This window comes from Lepidochelys olivacea (assembly GCF_965140295.1).
Source record: "Lepidochelys olivacea isolate rLepOli2 genome assembly, chromosome: 9".
NCBI classification, from domain to species: Eukaryota; Metazoa; Chordata; order Testudines; family Cheloniidae; genus Lepidochelys; species Lepidochelys olivacea.
In genome coordinates, this window is record NC_140419.1 from 84,990,024 (window position 1) to 85,008,593 (window position 18,570).

Consider the following 18,570-nt stretch of genomic DNA (forward strand, 5'->3'; position numbering starts at 1 on the left):
CATGGGTGAAGATTTGAAAGTAATCTCCTGCCACCTGTACCTTCTACCCACCACTTGTGGGTAGGGGAGGTTTAAACAGTGAATAGAGAAGGAGTACTTATGTACCTTAGGTGTGGTTTCATCTCTCTCCTTTGTGCTCTAGTGTAGGAAGGGATGTAGTGGAAGATGTTCAATTTTCTTGGCTATGATTGGTTATAATCAGGCAACAAGATTGTTCAGGTAGGCTCAGGACCTGGCATAGCTAAAATGATGACAAAACTGCTCCCACACACAGTAGAAGGTATTTATTCCTTTAATTAAAGATTTAACAACTAATTGCCCAATGAGCAGGATCTCAGTTAGGGACCAACAAAAACAGACCAAAATACAAAAAACCAAGTACACAAATATACCCCTTATCTGCAAATGTTACCTGATAACCAAGTCTTAGCACATTAAAAAGGTTACAAAATTTAGAACACTTTTACAAATTACTTTGAACTAACAGCAGAGGTGGCAGCTGAGTGCCCACATTGGTCCCTGTCTCTGCCCAGGATAATATGATGGTTGGAACCAAGGGTGGGATAAGTTTCCAAAGACAGCTTTGTGCCTCAGCTCAGTGCATGTAACAATTCCAGATTCCTGGCAGAGCATGGCTGGCAACAGCGTTGTGGGTGCACTCACCACTCTACTTGCCGCATTGAGAGAACTATGACTCAGAATAAATGCAAAAATAAAAAAGGTATAAAATTGACCCTCAAGAAAAATAAAGCCATTTTAAAAACAGCTCGGCTTTAACTAAACAACGCTAAGCAGAAAAACAGAGTTACAGCAATATCACCTTGAGCACAAGGTCACAAAAGAACTGTTTGTTATGGATCTCGTCACTAATTAGCATAAAACACAGAAAGTAGTTGTGTTTGTCTTTACAAACATACCTGCAGCATTTCTGCTTACAGACTAATACCAGATGCTTACCTTGTTAAAACTAGGACGACTAACTTTCCCAATGTATGCTGCAGCTCTCCTTTATCCCCCGTCTTTTAAAATAAAATTGTGAAAAGTTCACCTAGTAAAACGACAAATGCAATTGGAAATAACTGCAACAAGAAAAAATGCACATCTATATTTTTCTCCTCACGTAGTTACAAATGCCTAGGAAACCAATGCCTGTGATTTATAGACGAGACTTGGGACACAGAATCAAGTACTTAACTGCAAATAGCCATTTCTGAGAGGGAAAGACACTTAGGTTTTTACAAAACATTCAGTTATCAAATATACAGAAATATCAAAACCCTGATTGAGGCTACAGAGAGAGGGGAATATATCTACACTGAGGTACTCTAAAACCATAAAGTGCACAACTGAACTGACTGCTCATGTCTCCCAGCTTCAGCAAAGCGCTCTGCCTACAAGCGGCATTTGTCAAGCACTAAGAAGTCAAACTAATACCACGTCTAGGGTGTATTTGGGGGCTATGGCCTTACATCCATTTATTTATATGTATATTGGACATGTTCAGAAAATTTTTTTTCTTCTGAACATGACTAAGAGCTGTTAATCTCCAGTTTATGAGAGAAACAAGATGCAAATTTATCTTTGGTTTTTAAAGTCCAATGCGCTTAAGCAGAAGATGGACAAAAATAGATCAATGGTAAAACACTGCAGAGGTGTGTCTAAACCTTTGAAAAATAGCACTAGCTGTGTCTTCAGACTACAGAAAGCCTTGGCACCAGAATCCATTACCATGCACTGACTGCTGCCCAGCATTACATGGGGGCAGAAGAGTTACCATCTTTAGTTCATGCTTCTCAGCCTGAGCATAAACAAACTGTGTGATAAGTAAACAAGTTAACTGTAGCTACTAACAGCTCCTCCTGTAGAGTAGAGAGGAGATAAGGGCAGAGTTTGGTGTGCTCAGAAAGGCCACCTCCATTGATCAGAGCACCATGTTGCTAAATAGTTGGAGCTAGCTTTTAAAGACACAATTTTACCCTCAACATACACAAAGTTCTCCACTGATGGGGAGACACTCCCAAAATAAGGATGCACTTGATAAACAGAGTTCGCTTTAGTTTGGGATTGACTCCATTGGCACAAAGCCTAGCCAGTCACATCTGTCAGGGATGGTCTATTAGCCCTGCCTCAGTGCAGGAGACTGGATTAAATGACCTATGGAGATCCCTTCCTGTCCCTCACTTCTATGAGTCTGTCTCTCCTTTCTAGGCTTCCCTCTCCCGCTCCTGTTTTATTAAAATAAACTACAATATTCAGGCTCCCACCTGACATGTCATCTGCTTAAAAATGGAAAAACAATAATATTAAAGACCACAAATTATTTTCCTGTCGCTGGAGTTCTGAATACAATGGAGAATAACCTTCTCCGGGTGAAATGTTAGCTATCAGCACCATGAGTGATTTTTCCCTGGTAGTGCGGATGACTTGTCACACATGAACTAGTGGAAGACAAAGTGATCTGTCTCAGGCAGCTCAGATGGCCAGAGGCAAGCTATCCCTTCCACACTGACTAGTCACTCACCTTGTGCTTTCCTCTCCTTTTCACGCTTCCTGGCCACCTGGCTTCACCTCTTCATTTCCAGTATAAACAGAAGCCAACCAAGGAGCATCATCTCTATTGTAAGTGCTTGTAAAACCCACCCATTCAATAGGAGAAAAATAAATCTTCCACCATAGAAGTGATGTAACCCTCCCGTAGGATGTTTTAAGAAGTTGCCAAGCTTCTGAGTAGCCCACTATCATCCAAACCAACATCCTACGAATGGAACAATCCCCACCTTTCTGCTGCACCTTACAGACTGTGTCTGTCGTAAGAGATCAGCTGAGGAATGAGAGTCAGATTTTAGGTACTGCTTTAGGGGCTTCCCCGACTTTAAACTAAATAGTCTCAAAGTTGCCATTCCTGCTCCTACATTTTTAAACCAGCCAAAAGAGCTAGAAATTATTCACTTCAAGTAAATACCCTGCCATGGAGGTGGTACCCCTTGAGCCACACATTGGAAATTCCCCATTAGCCTCATTATTTGATCTTTGGAGGCTAGTAGTGGCCTAAAAGAGCTGTGGCCGTACTTATTAGAATGCCCTGAAGCACACAGCTGTAGGCAGGAAATGCTGTATTTTCAAAAATACTACGTGGCTTTATACCTGGGAGGCTGCTGCTGTTCTGAATGGAGCTGTCAAAATCTGTCAGTAGCCACAACATTTTAAAAACATGGGTTAGAAAAAGGCAAGAATCAAAAAACTTAAATCCAAGCAATAGTGCCGGTGTTGAAAGATGGGCCAACTGCATCCCTTGGCAACACCAATGGTCTCTTTCTAAATGCACTTCATTGTAGTTACAGCAGCGGTGTCTGGCCCAGGGCATTTTGCTAAGGGACTGCTAGCTAGATAAATAAACCAAAATAAACATCATACAAGCTTAGGGGATAGGAGGAAGTGCTGTATGATTTAGCTCAGCTGTTCCTATGAGAGAACATATATTCAAGTAGGGGGAACTGCTTAATATCTAGCAATATGAACACCTTTGTTAACATGGGTGCTTTCCCCCCACTCCTGCAAATGATTCAGCAAGATGTGCTTATTTTACATACAGGAGTAGCAGTGAGGCTGTTCTGATGAGTGAAGTTAAACGTGCTTAAGTGGTTGCAGGATCAGGGCCTGAGAGCCACACTGTAAACAGATATTCATTGTGAGTATCAGGGGCTTAGCTCTCAAAGGCGAACTCCTGCTGGAGACTGAAGATAGGGAGCATTTTGTTGGTCTGGGTAACAGGAATTTTAATTGATCACAACTGTGCAATGAGTAAATCTGCCTTTTTATCAAATTATGGCAGCATAGGTTATTCATCATATTTAATATATGCCACCAGGCACAGAGTGTGTCCAGAAAAGGGTTTACGAATTAGAATACCGATTGATAGGATACTCCTGAATGCAGCTGTAAATATATATATTTAATTAAATGGAGTGAAACTATTTAGAGAAGTCATTTGTGTTCCCTCTCCCCCATCAAAATCTGCCTTTGTGAAAATAAAAAACAATGCAAGTTTGTAACTTTGATAATTTTTCTAGGCAATGAGCTCTCTCCTTGAGGTATAAATGGCTGTATCTTAACTTCAGAACATGATCGCAGGGCGACTCAGCTGAAGGGAGAGGTATGGTGGCTCTGTATACTATTACAGCTATGGCAATGCAACACAAGCAATCTAAAAATCACTTTTTGCAGCCAATTCCTGTGATGCAGCTCTGAAATACAACCAACATGAACTCAGATTTCAAAAATTAAAAGGAACACTGCCAAGATTTCCCCCTTTCCACTTGTCTGTACAGTATAATGTCTTAATACTGAACATTGTTAAAACTGAAGTAAATGGACACACTGAATTTGCTTTTCCCCTGGTTGTTCTTTCTGAATCTCTGCATGCAGTTTTTGCAATAAGTTTAGTTAAATCAGTGCAGTGCCCTACTGTGGAGGCAGTTATACCAGTATACAGGTGTTTCTAGCAGTACAGCTTGTTATACTAGCAAATGAAACAAGCTATGCTGGTATACGTACCTTTACTCTGATATAACTGCCACCAGACTAGAATTGCACTGATTTAGTTTAAATCACTGCATACGGTGTACAGACCCTTAGAGAGAGAAACCAGAATAGCAGTTTCTCTTTGTTTCCCTACATACTGAACTAATGTCTGTTCAATACAGAACACAGGGCAGGAATTTTTTAAAAGCATGAAATAAAATTTGAAATTCTTCATGTAGGGTTTTGTAACTTGTTTTCTCAGTCTAAACCAGGTTGACAGTGTCCCTTTAATTCATATTTCTTTCTGTTCAGGGGCAACTTGAAGGATGAGATGAAACATCACCCATCACAATTTACAGCCTGCTTGATTTTTTAAAACAATTGTTTCAACCTGATGGTTTTTCATGCATTCAAATCAGAGCAACCTCAGAGCTGGTACTATGCTGGGCTCAAACCACACAGGTGAAGATCCACAGCCACTGAGAAAGAACAGTCCAATCTAAAAAATAAATTAAAAATATTTTGAATTTTTTTTTTGTTCCCCATTATCTTCAACCAGCTTAAAGTAGTGCAATAGAACCTCACTAATTCACACGAATAACTGGGAGACCTCTGGCATATTGCTTCACCAACTTGCAAAATTCAAATAACGAAAGTTAAGCCAGGATGATGCATTGCAAACTGTTTGCTTGGTTCACTTTCGGTTAGAGTAGTAATTCAGCTTTTTCTTATACTTTATAATGCAATCAGTAAATGTACTGAAGGATACACAGCAAACAATAATGAAGTCTTGATAAGGGGACTGTACTGCCACTCTCCTTGCTGGGATGCAGGCAGAGCCTGCCATTTTCTGGGGTAATTATATAGTGTGGTTAGGAAGGTTCCATTGTAATCTGCATAAAATATGTAAGAAACACCAACTTCTCCCAGAATAAGGCCACTAATTTTGCCATTGGCTACGGGCAGTGAAAAACAGTAGTTGAAAGAAGAAAATCCTCACTCTATCGTAGAGATCTTTTGAGGCAAGAAACATTGATGGGGGGAGGGAGGGGAAGGAGACACAACACACTAACACACTGTCCTTTCATTCTCCTCTTTCTTCTCCAATATGAATACAGGTACCTCCGCTTCCTGTAAGTGCTACTCCCCAGGGAGAAATTTCAGTCTATTTTCTTAGATGGGAGTCTAAGCAAATCCACACTATATTTAAAGACAGGGGCAGCACTGTAGAATAATATTACAAGTTTTCCATGAGCCATAGTCATGATAGTCTGATGTCCAGATGCCCAGATTCGATACCAGGGCCCATAGAAAGGATCTGAGATGGCTGGGCATAACATGTTGTTCAAATTCACTTCCGTGACCTGGGGAAAGGGACAATAACAAGTTTATAAAATCAATCTTATATTGTGCTGTATTGACACAGAAACCTAAAATGGGGATTTCTTAACTCCCCTAAAAATCAAAGTAATCAAGTTAATATGTTGGCAACTCTCACTCACCTAAAGAAAAGGAGTACTTGTGGCACCTTAGAGACTAACCAATTTATTTGAGCGTGAGCTTTCGTGAGCTACAGCTCACTTCATCGGATGCACTCACTCACCTATTTATTCAGTACACGGTCAGATTTTCAGAAGTAAGGCAAGCAGTTGTGCACTTAATGTGTATGCAACTGCATGTCTAATTTAAGCATAGTAAAATGTGTTTGTGTGAATAAGTAGCCATTAGCATGTGCAATTGCCCAATTTGAGCACATAATTGCCCCAGCACTTAAACACTTTGAAACTTTGGCCCAAATGTTTACTTTATGAGTAGTCACTTACCAGTCCCAGAATCTGTAAGATGCTAAAATGATAGACAAACATCATCCCAGTGGATAACAGAGCCCACCAGAAATTGGAAAGTGGCTCTGCTGTGTAGATACCTTCCAAAAAAAAAAGAAAAGAAAAGAGAAAAGAAAAGAGAAAAGAAAAGAGAAAAGAAAAGAGAAAAGTATTAATATTTAACTGAATTACTATGATTCCACCTAGTAACTAACTTTCATGATCGTGAATACTTGAGACACCCTTGTTTTTCACCTGAAATATTATCTTTTCCCTTCTTCTGATCCAGTGTTTGGGGCTAGATGTATTTTAATTTTAGCATTAAACACTATACAAGACATTAACTCTCACTAATCCTGCTTGTTTTCCACTGAAACAAACAGGGAGTGTTAATTTTACTCCATAAATATACAGTCTGATTTTCAGAGGTGCTTCAGTCAAGATATTCAAGTATTATACCCATCGGAAGCAGGTGTTATCACTTTGCACAGCTCATTCTGCAGAGTGAATATGTATGCAAGTACTTACAAAACTCTCTCACTGATGTTCAAGGAGGAACAATTCTCCTAAATCAACCCTGCACACCTAAATTGTAGCATTCCTTCCAGCAGGTTTGGATTTTGAGCTGGCAGCTACCAAATCCTGGGGACCAACCTTCCCTTGGATGGCCCAGAGGAAGGAAGGATTTATGGTGGGGTCCCATCCCCTTGGTTCACATTTTATTAGGACTTGTTCTCACCTGAAGCCAAAGATTGGTGCCGCAGTTCAGTTCCTCTGTCAACTCTACAGTTACATTTTATTTGTCCCTTTTGAGCCTATGGTCACTCTTTCCCTAGAGGTCAGCATCTGTCATCTCAGTAAGTCCAGCAGAGCTGGCAAGAGAGGTGTGTTCTCCTGTCAGAAACTGTTTCTAACCCTCAACAGACAAAGAAGCTCTTCGAACCACCTGGGGTCGATATTCTCAGGATTTAGGGTCTTCCTCATCCATCAATCAGGAAATTGCCTTCCAAAGCTTTTTCCCTTTCAAATTCACCCAGGAGAGATTTTAGCATATTTGGATGCAGTTAGAGTCCTTAACTTCTGTTTACACAGAACTCATTTCTTCAGACTACTAGCCTCCTTATTTGTGGCCTGGGAGGGTCTCTGAATAGATTGCCACGGACTGAGTGGGTAGGGGCTCCATGGAGGAGCTGTTTATGGCCAGCACCGGGTAATCCTTCCATACCTCTCCATGGTGTTATTGGCAAGCAGGGACAGAGCGCTGGAAGTAAACAAAGGCCTCTCCTTCCCATGCTGGGGATTCAGTGGGAGCAGAAAGGAAATTTTCCTGTGTGTAAGTGGGGTTTCTTTGACAAAGCATTCTACAATCCAGAATGCCCCCGTCCCCAGGACAGACACAAAGCAGAAGCTGCAAGGCTGGCCGTGTTATGTGATCGTGCCTTGTCTGCCACAGTGAACAGGATCACAATGAGAGTGAACAAAAGATGAAGAGACACACACACACACACACCCCAATTTCTACATCACTAGAATGGTGTATTCTTAAAAATATCCTGGTGCTGGTGAGAAGTTCCAAAATGGAACTGGAGTTCTACATTTATGGTCTCACTCACGCTACAGCTGCTTGGGCTGAACCTGTGTAACTGTTCCCTATGCCACACCATTAATTTTCCTGTTCTGAAAGACCACTTTGACAGGCATGGCCGTGGGATGAGCATCAGTCAATGCCACAATACTTCAGACTGTCGCTTTTTGATTCATCAACCAGGAACTGGACTACAACCAACTCAGTTCACATAAGCTAAACAGCCATTAGGTAATGGGCTAGGCTGAAAACCGATGACCTTGAAGTGAAAGGCTCACTGTCCCCATTATCAAACTCCTGCACCTTTCTAATATGCTTCCGAGTCCAATAAACTATTATTTTGCTGCACATGTAACCTATTTTCCAAGGTCATAATCCACATAATCAAACTGATACAAACTTCTGCTCAAGGTATACAGATAGATTACAGGCCGATTACTGCGTATTGCTGAAGGTCAGTGATCACAGATCAAGCCACATGAGATATTGTTACAGCAGAAGACAACCTGTGATGGAGTCAAAAAGTGTTTCAACCAGATCTGTTTGTGAGATGGGCAGAATATTAACAGGAAATCATTTTCTAGCATCGGTTCTACAGACGTTAGGTCATTCTTGTAGCTGTTCTATCTGTGCTGGACCTCACCAAGTTTGTAAAGAATTTAAGTTTTCCCAAGAATAGACATATTATAGATTTGGCAAGAACCAGTCTCCGGGGACACAATTACTGTACAATAGTTCAATGTCCTGTGTTAACGGGGTATTAATCGAACAGGTAAAAAGGGTTCTACCACAGGGGCCAACTGTAAAACAAGCTGGAACCAACTGGCTTCACAGCCTCAGCCAAGGGTGATTACAAAAGATGTCTGATAGCCAGCAGAAAGTGCCAGGCTGGAAGTTCACTGCTCTCACAACAACATTAGATGGCAGCAGATAGCTGTAAACTGATAAATAGCAAAAAGAAAAGGAGGACTTGTGGCACCTTAGCGACTAACAAATTTATTTGAGCATAAGCTTTCATGAGCTTCACTTCATCGGATGCATTCAGTGGAAAATACAGTGGGGAGATTTATGTACACAGAGAACATGAAACAACGGGTGTTACCATACACACTGTAACGAGCGTGATCACTTAGCAGCGAGCCAGAACAATGCCACAGATATGGTAGAGGTGGAGAAGACTTACTACACTGAGCCATTCCCGTTGCAGGACACAGTCCCAATGGAGGATAAACCCATACAAAATACTCCAGAAATTAATCACTAAAAGGGAGCCTCCAAGAGACACACTTAGGCAATGCCTCAAAGCAAAACAAATATGGAATTACATGGGCTAAAGTATATATGATAAGGCTACAAAATCTCCAGTGAGATCAATTCCAGTGAGATCAAAACACAAGACGGAAACATCAGAAACTTGGAAATATCTCGAGTCCCAAGGTGGAAGTACAGCAGAGTTTGGTTTAGCTTCTTATGTACTACGTAGAATATATGCGAATAAAACATCTTGTTTTCCATTCTCTAGTGCTCTAATTAGAAGTCTGTAACATTCCCAATTTTATGACTCATTGAGACATTACATAAATGAACGTTAATCCTGTGCAGTAACTGGAATTCTTCAGGATGTACGTCCCTGTTGTGCTCCACTTCAGATGTGCATGCATCCCGTGCACCTTTAATCAGTGATTTTCGTTAGCAGCGCCCATTCAGCCTACACACGTGCCCTGCACTTCCTTCTCCACCGCAAAGTCCCACAGAGGAAACCCCGAAGCAGAGAGGAAGGAGGGCTGGCAGTGGAGCACCCATTAAGGGGCACATCTTGAAGAACTCATTGCACAGGGTGAGTAACCTCTCCTTCTTGAGCAGCACCACAGAGGTAGAAAGAGATCTTGTAGAATGGAGGTTGTATATTGGTAGATTGATAACAGGAAGTGATACAATCAGAAATCCACCTAGAGAGTCTCCGGATGGAGATTGTATACCTTTTATATATCCATCAGCAATGGACACGAATGGTGTGGGAGATTTCCTAATTCAGGCAGAAGGCTAATACCCTCCTGACAGTGCGTGTGTGTAAACCCGCATCGCCCCCGGTCTGCTGTGGTTTGCGGGGGAAAATAAACTAGCAGCTAACAAACTAGACAATGCAAGCTTGGCCAACTGAAGCGGACACGCTGAATTCTCTGTTTCAAGCCCAGGCAGTTGACAAGGAACTGAGGGTGGTTTGCCCGCACAGCCCTATATAGCCTTGACAGGGGGCACAAGGACAAGTAGGGTGCACATGTGGGCTGAATGGGTTCTGCTACCGAAAATCTCTGATCGAAGGCACATGAGCACCAGAAGGAGAGCACCCATAGGGACACTACTTGAAGAACTAAAGTACCTTGTTAGGAGGAGCTATCCTTGATTATTATCAAGCTATCCCTGATTCACCAATACCTTGCACTAGATTTTCTCCAAAGCTTCACAGTTAAACAACATGCTTTACACAGACTGATTCATAATCACCTGGGGAGCTAGTTCTACAAGAGAAACCTTCCCTGTTCATTAAGAACAGCAGTTCTCCCCAGGTACTCCATGCTTGGAGGCATCCAAGATGACGATATTCATAGGCAGAAGTTTAAATCGTTTTGTTTTCTTCAAGTTTTCAAATTAAAAACAAAAACAAAAAACTCCTGCAATCAAGTGCATTTTAATCACAAACCTTGGTCAAAAAGGTAAGAAAACATAATCAAGTGTCTTAGTGAAGTCACAAGGTGGCAAAGATGTCTGTTAGGAAGAGAACATGTTTGGATGATGCACACTTGTAAGCTCTTTGGAGCATTAAATGTCTTTTGGTTCTGTGTTTGCACAGCACCTAGCACAATGGGGTGCTGGGCCATACCCAGGGCTTCTTGAGGCACTACCTCAAAACAAATAATAAACAGCAATAATAATACTGGTGTGCTAATGGCAGGTAAAGCAAAGTGTTGTCTTAGAAGAACTGGAGACATAATGAAACAGGTTGTGCTTAATTAGTTAACTACAACCTATCAGATATCAGTACGGTAATATGGCTCAGACTGATTGCAGGCCTACCTCCTTTCCGCAGCAGATAGATGGGCACAACATAGAGCATCACATGCTGGATGTAATAAATTTCCACCTCAAAGGGAAGCTGAGGAAATAAGGAAAACATTAATAAGCATTTTTCATGATTAACAAAGCACCTTTTGTGAGCACAAACTATGTTGCAAACTATCCATACACAGCATAGGGATCATTTCTTTTCTGGCTCCACCAAAATGCAGACACTTGCAGGCTAGAAGGCAAAAGCAATTATAACAAGAGTAACATCACTGCTTAGCAGGTTAGGTCAGGAAGGGAAGAATACCTTTTCCTAGTGAAATCATGGAGAAAGTTAGGAAGACAATGCAATTATCTGTGTTGGAAGTCCCTGTAATAAACAAACCACCTTTATTTACTTGGCATCTCATTAACCTGGGACAGTGGTTCAACACTAACTCAGAGAGTGTTACAGAGTGGTGTTAAAAATCAACCATCCCTACCTGAGCTAAATCATTGTGTGGTATTTCTGACCAAATTCCAACTGAATTGTCAGCCATCACATCCTAAAGCCACACTGCAATTCCTTGCAATTACATTGTTTTGCCATTTACCTGTGTTAATGAAGGGGTGGCAAATGTATTAACCCTTGGCACTGGCAGTCTAGATTTTCCAATAGCAAATACAAAAACAAAACAGCGTAATACTTGCAGGCAGGCAACCCTGACAAGGACAGGCAGGGAGAAAGACAAAAGAGGAACTAGCTGAGCCAGTTTTCTGCTCTTCCTCAGTAAATTGCTTCTGTCCAATTACCAGCAGTGTAAGGTACAAAACCTCAATGCTATTCAAAGATAAGGAAGTAAAACTCACCGCAAGGAATGACAGAGCACAGACAAAAAAACCCACAACCAAATTGTAAGTCTGTCCAAAAAAAGTGAAGGAAAGGCCCACTTTATAGACAAGATATTTTAGAATACATAGAAAAAATAAAACTGTACCCTCCTAGAGAGCCACTATACTTGTAAACTTCAAACCACCAGATTTGGGTAAAATACAGCAACTATGCATTAATGCGCAATTGTGCCAGCCTGCTCTTAAAAATCAACAAAATTCACAGGGAGAAGCACAAGTCTGAATCTTAACATTGCTTGAGAGATGTGGAAAGGAAATTCCCAGCACTTCAAATTCAAAATTTGTGGGAGGAAGACAGAGAGGAGTTGGACTCAAATACCAGGATCCATAACAGCCTCCATAGTTACGAGTTCTGGTTCACTTCCAAGGTCAAATATACCTGTTTTTCTGCTCTAGTTCAGGTGTGAAAATTGGACAATAATTTACCACATTTTAGGCTGAAATCTCACAAGAACAGCTCAGCAAAATGTATACCATCCAACGCAAACCCAGTCATTGGCCTTGGCTCAATCTCAGACCCAAACCATAACCTAATGCTAATCCAGATCCAAACCCCGCTGTTGTGGGCCCATCTGTTTTAGTAAACAGAGTAACTGGTAGAAAGGGGAAGCCTTCCCTGAAACACAGCTCGCCCTGACATGGCATTGTGCAGCATAACAATTTCTAAGTCATCCAGTGCCAATGCATTAAACAGAGTTATGGATTCACTAAAGAGGGATAAGTGAAGAGAGAGGCTGGCCTGAGAATGAAACTGTTTAAAATAAGAGTTCACAGCAGCAGGGAGACAGGATAGGAATCTATTGGCAAAAATCTTATTTGCACAAAATATTTTCTTTTAATCATACTCCAGCGTAAGAATCTCCTTAAATAGGCAACTCTGCTAGCCCTGATTCACAATGGCTGACTATGCTCAGCCCTACCAGTGTCCTGACTGCAAACTCCAGGATGTTCATCCAACTGTTAGGGAAGTGAATTATAAACATTCCATACAAATTATTTTTTTAAAACAGATTGTTCAAATATTCTGTAATAAAAATATTAAACAATAGAGCAATATTCTGCAAAGGGAAAGCATTGCAAGAACCCTTGGAAGTTTTCTGAATCCTAACCCTTTCTTCTCTCTTCTGGGTTATTTCCTGAAAGACACTGCTGTAAGGGGAGCAAATCAGAGATCAATCAACTTGAAAGGAGCTTAAAATGGCTTTAGCAAATGGAAAAGGATTTGTAGCTCTGCCACTTGGACAGCCTGAGAATCAGAAATAATAGTTCCAGATAAAACATGCAACATTTGCTCCTGCTGAGAAGCCTTCTCCATCCATTGTCTGTGGTTTCATAAGGACTTTTGCACTAGTTGAGTCAACGTGAGGGTCAGTTATACAAACTCCATACTCAGGACACACTTGAGAGCAGAGGACAGTTTGTTTTGTTGCAACAGTGTTGACCGTTTTTATTGTGTTAAACAAAATGACATTTTCATGCCATGAAAGATTGTTTGTTCTAAGGTCTGACTAGTTATACAAGAGCATTTCCTGGTGTGGAGTAGACAACACTGACTTCCTTTCTACACAGTAAGGCATTTAAATGCCAAAAAACAGACTCACACTGTACAGCCAGGCTACAACAATGAGAAAGAACAAAACAAACAGGAGAGGAATTGTAAAGCTGTACAGAACAACTGACTCACCCCACTGCTAGGATTTAGCAAGTGTTTGCTTTGGGTGTGTTGCCTGCTCCATGAAACACTTAGGCATTTGTATGTGCACCAAGAACTAAGATGGTGACACACTTACTAGTGCCTAGTAAGTGCAGAGAGCACAGAATGGGTTACCTGCCAATCCAGGATTTAAGGAATTCTGCAGGTAACCTCTATTCACAACAGAATATTTACCGTGCCCATTTTATAACTCAAAGGGAAGGCAGCACTGCTGAGGTGTCCTGCCCACAAACTGAGACGGGTGATGAACACTCTTTGCTTGAGTTACTTTGGCTCTGAAATGTGAACATGAACATAAAGCATGGTAAGCAACTGCAAGCCAAAGGTCCAAGGTCCCTAAACCCAGACCTAACAAGCTGAAAGGGGACCACCGCTAAGGGTGCCAGGCCCCCGTGGGTTTCTCTTCTCACTGAGGGAAGCAAAGCCAGACCTCCTGAGGATGGTGTTAACTTCAAAGAGCAAAGATGTCCCTGGCAATGGGCAAAGGAGAGGCCCAGGCCACTGTCCCTGGCCACATATCCACCTCCCATCCCCTGGGAGCTTCACACGCTCTGGTGACTGAGGTAGGCTGGACATTATGTTCTGGCTGCCTGTCCCAAACTGCCATCTCCTTGCAGTTACCACCAGCATCGCTCTCCCTGTCTCCCAGGGGCAATATTAAGAAAGGGATAGCTAGCCTCCATGTCAGGAAATCTTTCCCGACAGTAAAGTCTTCAGAGCAGGCTCCTGAGAAAGCAGCAGAAACCCAACTGCCTGGGAAAGTTAAAACTAAGCTGGGCAAGACATTAGACAGAATACTATAGGAAGCAATCCTGCATTGACAGAGAGATGAACTTGATGACCGAGTAGGTCCTCTCCATCTAATTTCTATTCTCCGGTGTGCTTCTGCACTCTGACTTGGCATTTACCTCTTTTGACACCCTTTTAGCACTGATGCATCACAGTTAATGCCATTTCTGAAAATAGGACAGAACATGAGACATTTTTACCTTCTGAATGTACAGGTGGTTCTCCTAGGATTACTGTGTGAGAGCTACACACGAGGTCAGAGGAGGTGAACACAGTTCCCAAATGCTGGTTGTTGCACAATGTACTATAGCAGCTCAGAGACACAGAACAACTTAATATAAAAAGGCTTGAGTCACCATGAGACAGGACCACTAGCCATGGAAAAAATAACATACTTGAAATGGCTATGGGAAGAGACTCTCCAAACTTGATTCCTTTTCTTAGAACACGCAAACAAGCAAAGATCCAAGACAGGTATAGATGGATGAACTGTCGCGTTCTTCTGCTAGTAGATATTTCATCCCTCTCTAACCATCTATCCCAGGTCCCCATAATTGTTAAAATGGGAGCAAACCACAGTCTACACCTTACTCAAATAACCAATAAAACTTCTCTCCTTTTAAAGATTACTGGCTTTGTTGCTTGTGGTTTCAATATTAAAACATATGGATATTGTGGAATTCAGAAATGTCTTGGGAAATGTATTGTCTACCCACAGAATTTTTAACATGGATATAAAATTATGTATTGTTTGTTTTATAACAAATTGCAACACACATACACACACACACACACACACACACCCTCTGCATCAAACTAACCCATGATCAAAATATGCTGATGTGGAGCTTTGGAAAATTTACTTTCGAACTATTCAAGTTTTACATTTTCTAGTAAAGTTTACTTTAGAACAGATTTGGCATTTTGTTTTTTCAGCAAAGAGCATAAATGATAATGCCACATCTGCGGCTTGTCCCTAACACCAGCCCAGAATGATGCAGATTCAATGTAGCCCTCCCCAGGACACATGCTAAGGGGTATTCTGGGTAGCTTCCAAAAATAGAGAGCACATTACAAGAAGTCTTGCAGCTCTCATCCCCAAAAAGGGTAGGCTATGGCCGACGAGTGAATTTTCTACTTCATCTGAATGCATGGCAGCCTTGTTACTGCTCATGAGTCCGTGGAAAGGAGAAGTGCATGATGCATGGAATATTGAAGGATGGTCTCTCATCTATGCTCATCTTAGATTCCCATCAGATTTACACAGTGGTATAGCAAAAAGAGGAGTTACTGGCATGGAGGGCAGTCTTCTATGCACACAAGTTCTTGTAGCCCTTAAGCAGGCTGGCTATAGCCCTAATGAAGTAATTTGATGAAGTCTTTCTATTAACTACGTTAGGCTTTGGAATCAGCCCTTACTGCAGGAACCTTGGACATCTGAGCTCCTATCTATTGGTTTAGTGATGGCTATGAATGGCTTTTTCTATAGTGAAGAAACAGTTGTCAAATATTCAGGACAACCGCCTTATAAGATTGTTTATATTTACACTGCAAACAAACAAACAAACAAACAAACAAAACCACATGCAGCAAGTCTCAGAACACAGGTCTACAGACTTAGGCTTGTGCTATGGGGCTAAAAATAGCAATGTAGATGTTCCCCACACCAGCTGGTGATTGGGCTCCGAGACTCACCCCCCCCCTTGCTCCAACTTGAGTAAGAACATCTATACTGCTATTTTTAGCCCTGTGGCACAAGCCTGAGTCTGCAGACCTGGCCTCTGAGACTTGCTGCCATAAGGTTTTGGAGGGTTGGGGGGGAGGTTGTTTTTTGTTTTTTTTTTGTTTGTTTGTTTTTTGCAGTGTAGCCCTGAGACCTGAAAACTAAAAGTTATTTGATGAGTACATTTGGATAGTAGCAAGTATACTATAAATACAGCTTAACTCAGTCCTGCCAGGAGTTGGAATTCTCCAAGAAGCCAAAGCAGATGAGTTGCCAAGAAACTGACATACGATACCAGTTATTTCCACAGTATCTGCACAATTCTCTGGCTTGGGCACCAGGCAGGCAACCTAGCATGGATCAGCAAGGGTATTTCCCATATTTTAATGCTGAGCAGGGGGACGACGACAAAAACTGTTAAAATATTGCTAGCATTAAAGTCTGTAGACAGCAGGACCCTTTAAAATAAAGAGCGTCAAGGGTGTAGAATGGTGCCAGCTACACAAGGACATTTGTATTGGATTCTGAAGCACATTCATTTAAACATTTCTTTACAGCAATTCCTTTCCTGGTATTTTACAGGCAGACTGTTTTATTCAAATTTCCTGCCACGCTCCTAGATTTTCTGAACTAACTTACATAAATGCTGATGAACCCCGACAACTATCTCAGTTTCACCCAGGCATCTCCACCAACAGTTGTCCTCAGGGCTAGTCTGCTGCACAAACTATCTTATTTTGGTAGAGAGAAGTACAGCATCCATGTTTTAAGTTAGGACTTATTCAGCCATTTCATCCAACTCACACGTTCTGTTAGCAAGGGCCATAGTGCTGGAGACCAAGAGGCTGCAACTGCTACCAAAGGGAAGTGCAAGTATGCATGAGCACAGACTAAAGAGCAAAAAAATGAACATGTATTTGTGAAGGTACTGTAGAAAATAAAAATCTGGGGGAATTTAGGTAACAGAAGAATGGGGGCTGCCCCCGTCACACTGGATAACCAAAACAGTATTTTTGCTAGTGAACAAAACCCAGAAAAGTCAAGATAGGTCATAGCCCCAGAATTCAGATTCTGCCCGAATTTTGGAAACATCCAAGGGGATTTGGTCTTAGCCCATCACTACCAGAAAAGTGGAATTGACCAAGAAGGTCAAGCTAGTTTTGCTGTCCAACCAGCAATGCTAGACATGGTTGATCTCAACAGTGTCAGCTGTAGGGGTTCTTTTTTTCATCTCTATTATTTTAAATACTTGATCTGCACCAGTGATTGGTGTTACCTGAGAAACAACAAAAATGCAACAACACTTAACCACGTACTTAACTTTGCCTATGTGAGTCATTTCACATGGGAAAAAGTTAGGCATGTTCTTAAATATTTATAGGGACTGAGCCCAAGATGGTAAATGCAGTAAACTGTCCTTCAATCTGCAGAATAAAGTGTTTTTTTCCCCCTCAAGGCATCACTAAAAAAAACCTCTACAATACAATGATGTTCTGAACAAATCCTTTAGTATACAAAGGTAGTGCATACCTCACCAACTAAAGGTCAACTAAACAGAAAATCTAGGACACTCATAATATGGCAAATATGATCGTGGTCCCCTGGAAAGCTGCACAGTAAATACTGATCCAAGTTTGACTCTGTTACATATTTAAAATGCACACATCTCTGGATCCAAACAGTACAATAGCTTCTGGGAGTGCCATAACTGCCCCATCCATCCCAGCAGCCTCAGCAAAGACAGTGAACCCACCACCTCCAGACTTGTCCTATTTTTAATTTCATCCACAACAACATTTTCAGGACACGAGCTGACAAAACATAAAGCTTTAAACCCAGCAGAGAGATTTTCTCTAGTCTTGTTAATGCAATACGAAGGGTCACACAAAACCTATTACTGCCCAAGCACTTTCAGTCCTTGTGACAGCTACACTAGAGTCTACTCGCTATGGCTGCAATACAGCAAACTGATCTGCGTGGGTGAATCCCTGCACGCATCTGGCACCCTACTAACAGAGTTCCACACATCTGTAACTGTGGAGTGGCTTACACAATCACAGGCTAAGCTGTGCCCTTTCTTTCATATCATAGAACAGTGGTTCTCAACCAGGGGTACGCATACATCTTTCAAGGAGTACATCAAATTTATCTAGTAATTTGTCTAGTTATACAACAGGCTAATAAAAGGCACTAGTGACGTCAGTACAAACTGAAATGTCACACTGACAATGACTTGTTTATGCTGCTCTATATACTATACACTGAAATGTAAATACAATAGCTATATTCCAATTGTTTATTTTATAATTATATGGTAAAAATGAGAACGTAAGCAATTTTTCAGTAATAGCATGCTGTTACACTTTTGTATTTGTATGTCTGATTTTGTAAGCAAGTAGTTTTTAAGTGAGGTGAAACTTGAGGGCACACAAGACAAAACAGACTCCTTAAAGGGGTACAG

General features: G+C 41.4%; 1 protein-coding gene across 1 annotated transcript in view; it reads right to left on the reverse strand.

Annotated features, from left to right (window-relative positions):
- Nucleotides 1-289: 289 nt before the first annotated feature.
- Nucleotides 290-18,570, reverse strand: part of TMEM164 (transmembrane protein 164) — an 86,597-nt gene continuing 68,316 nt past the window's right edge. Inside the window, exons 4-6 of the mRNA XM_084639564.1 lie at nt 11,005-11,083; nt 6,345-6,445; nt 290-5,885 (exon numbers count right to left, since the gene is read on the reverse strand). Coding sequence (XP_084495690.1) covers nt 5,682-5,885; nt 6,345-6,445; nt 11,005-11,083 — 384 coding nt within the window. The 3' untranslated portion in view covers nt 290-5,681. The remainder of the gene's footprint in view (nt 5,886-6,344; nt 6,446-11,004; nt 11,084-18,570) is intronic.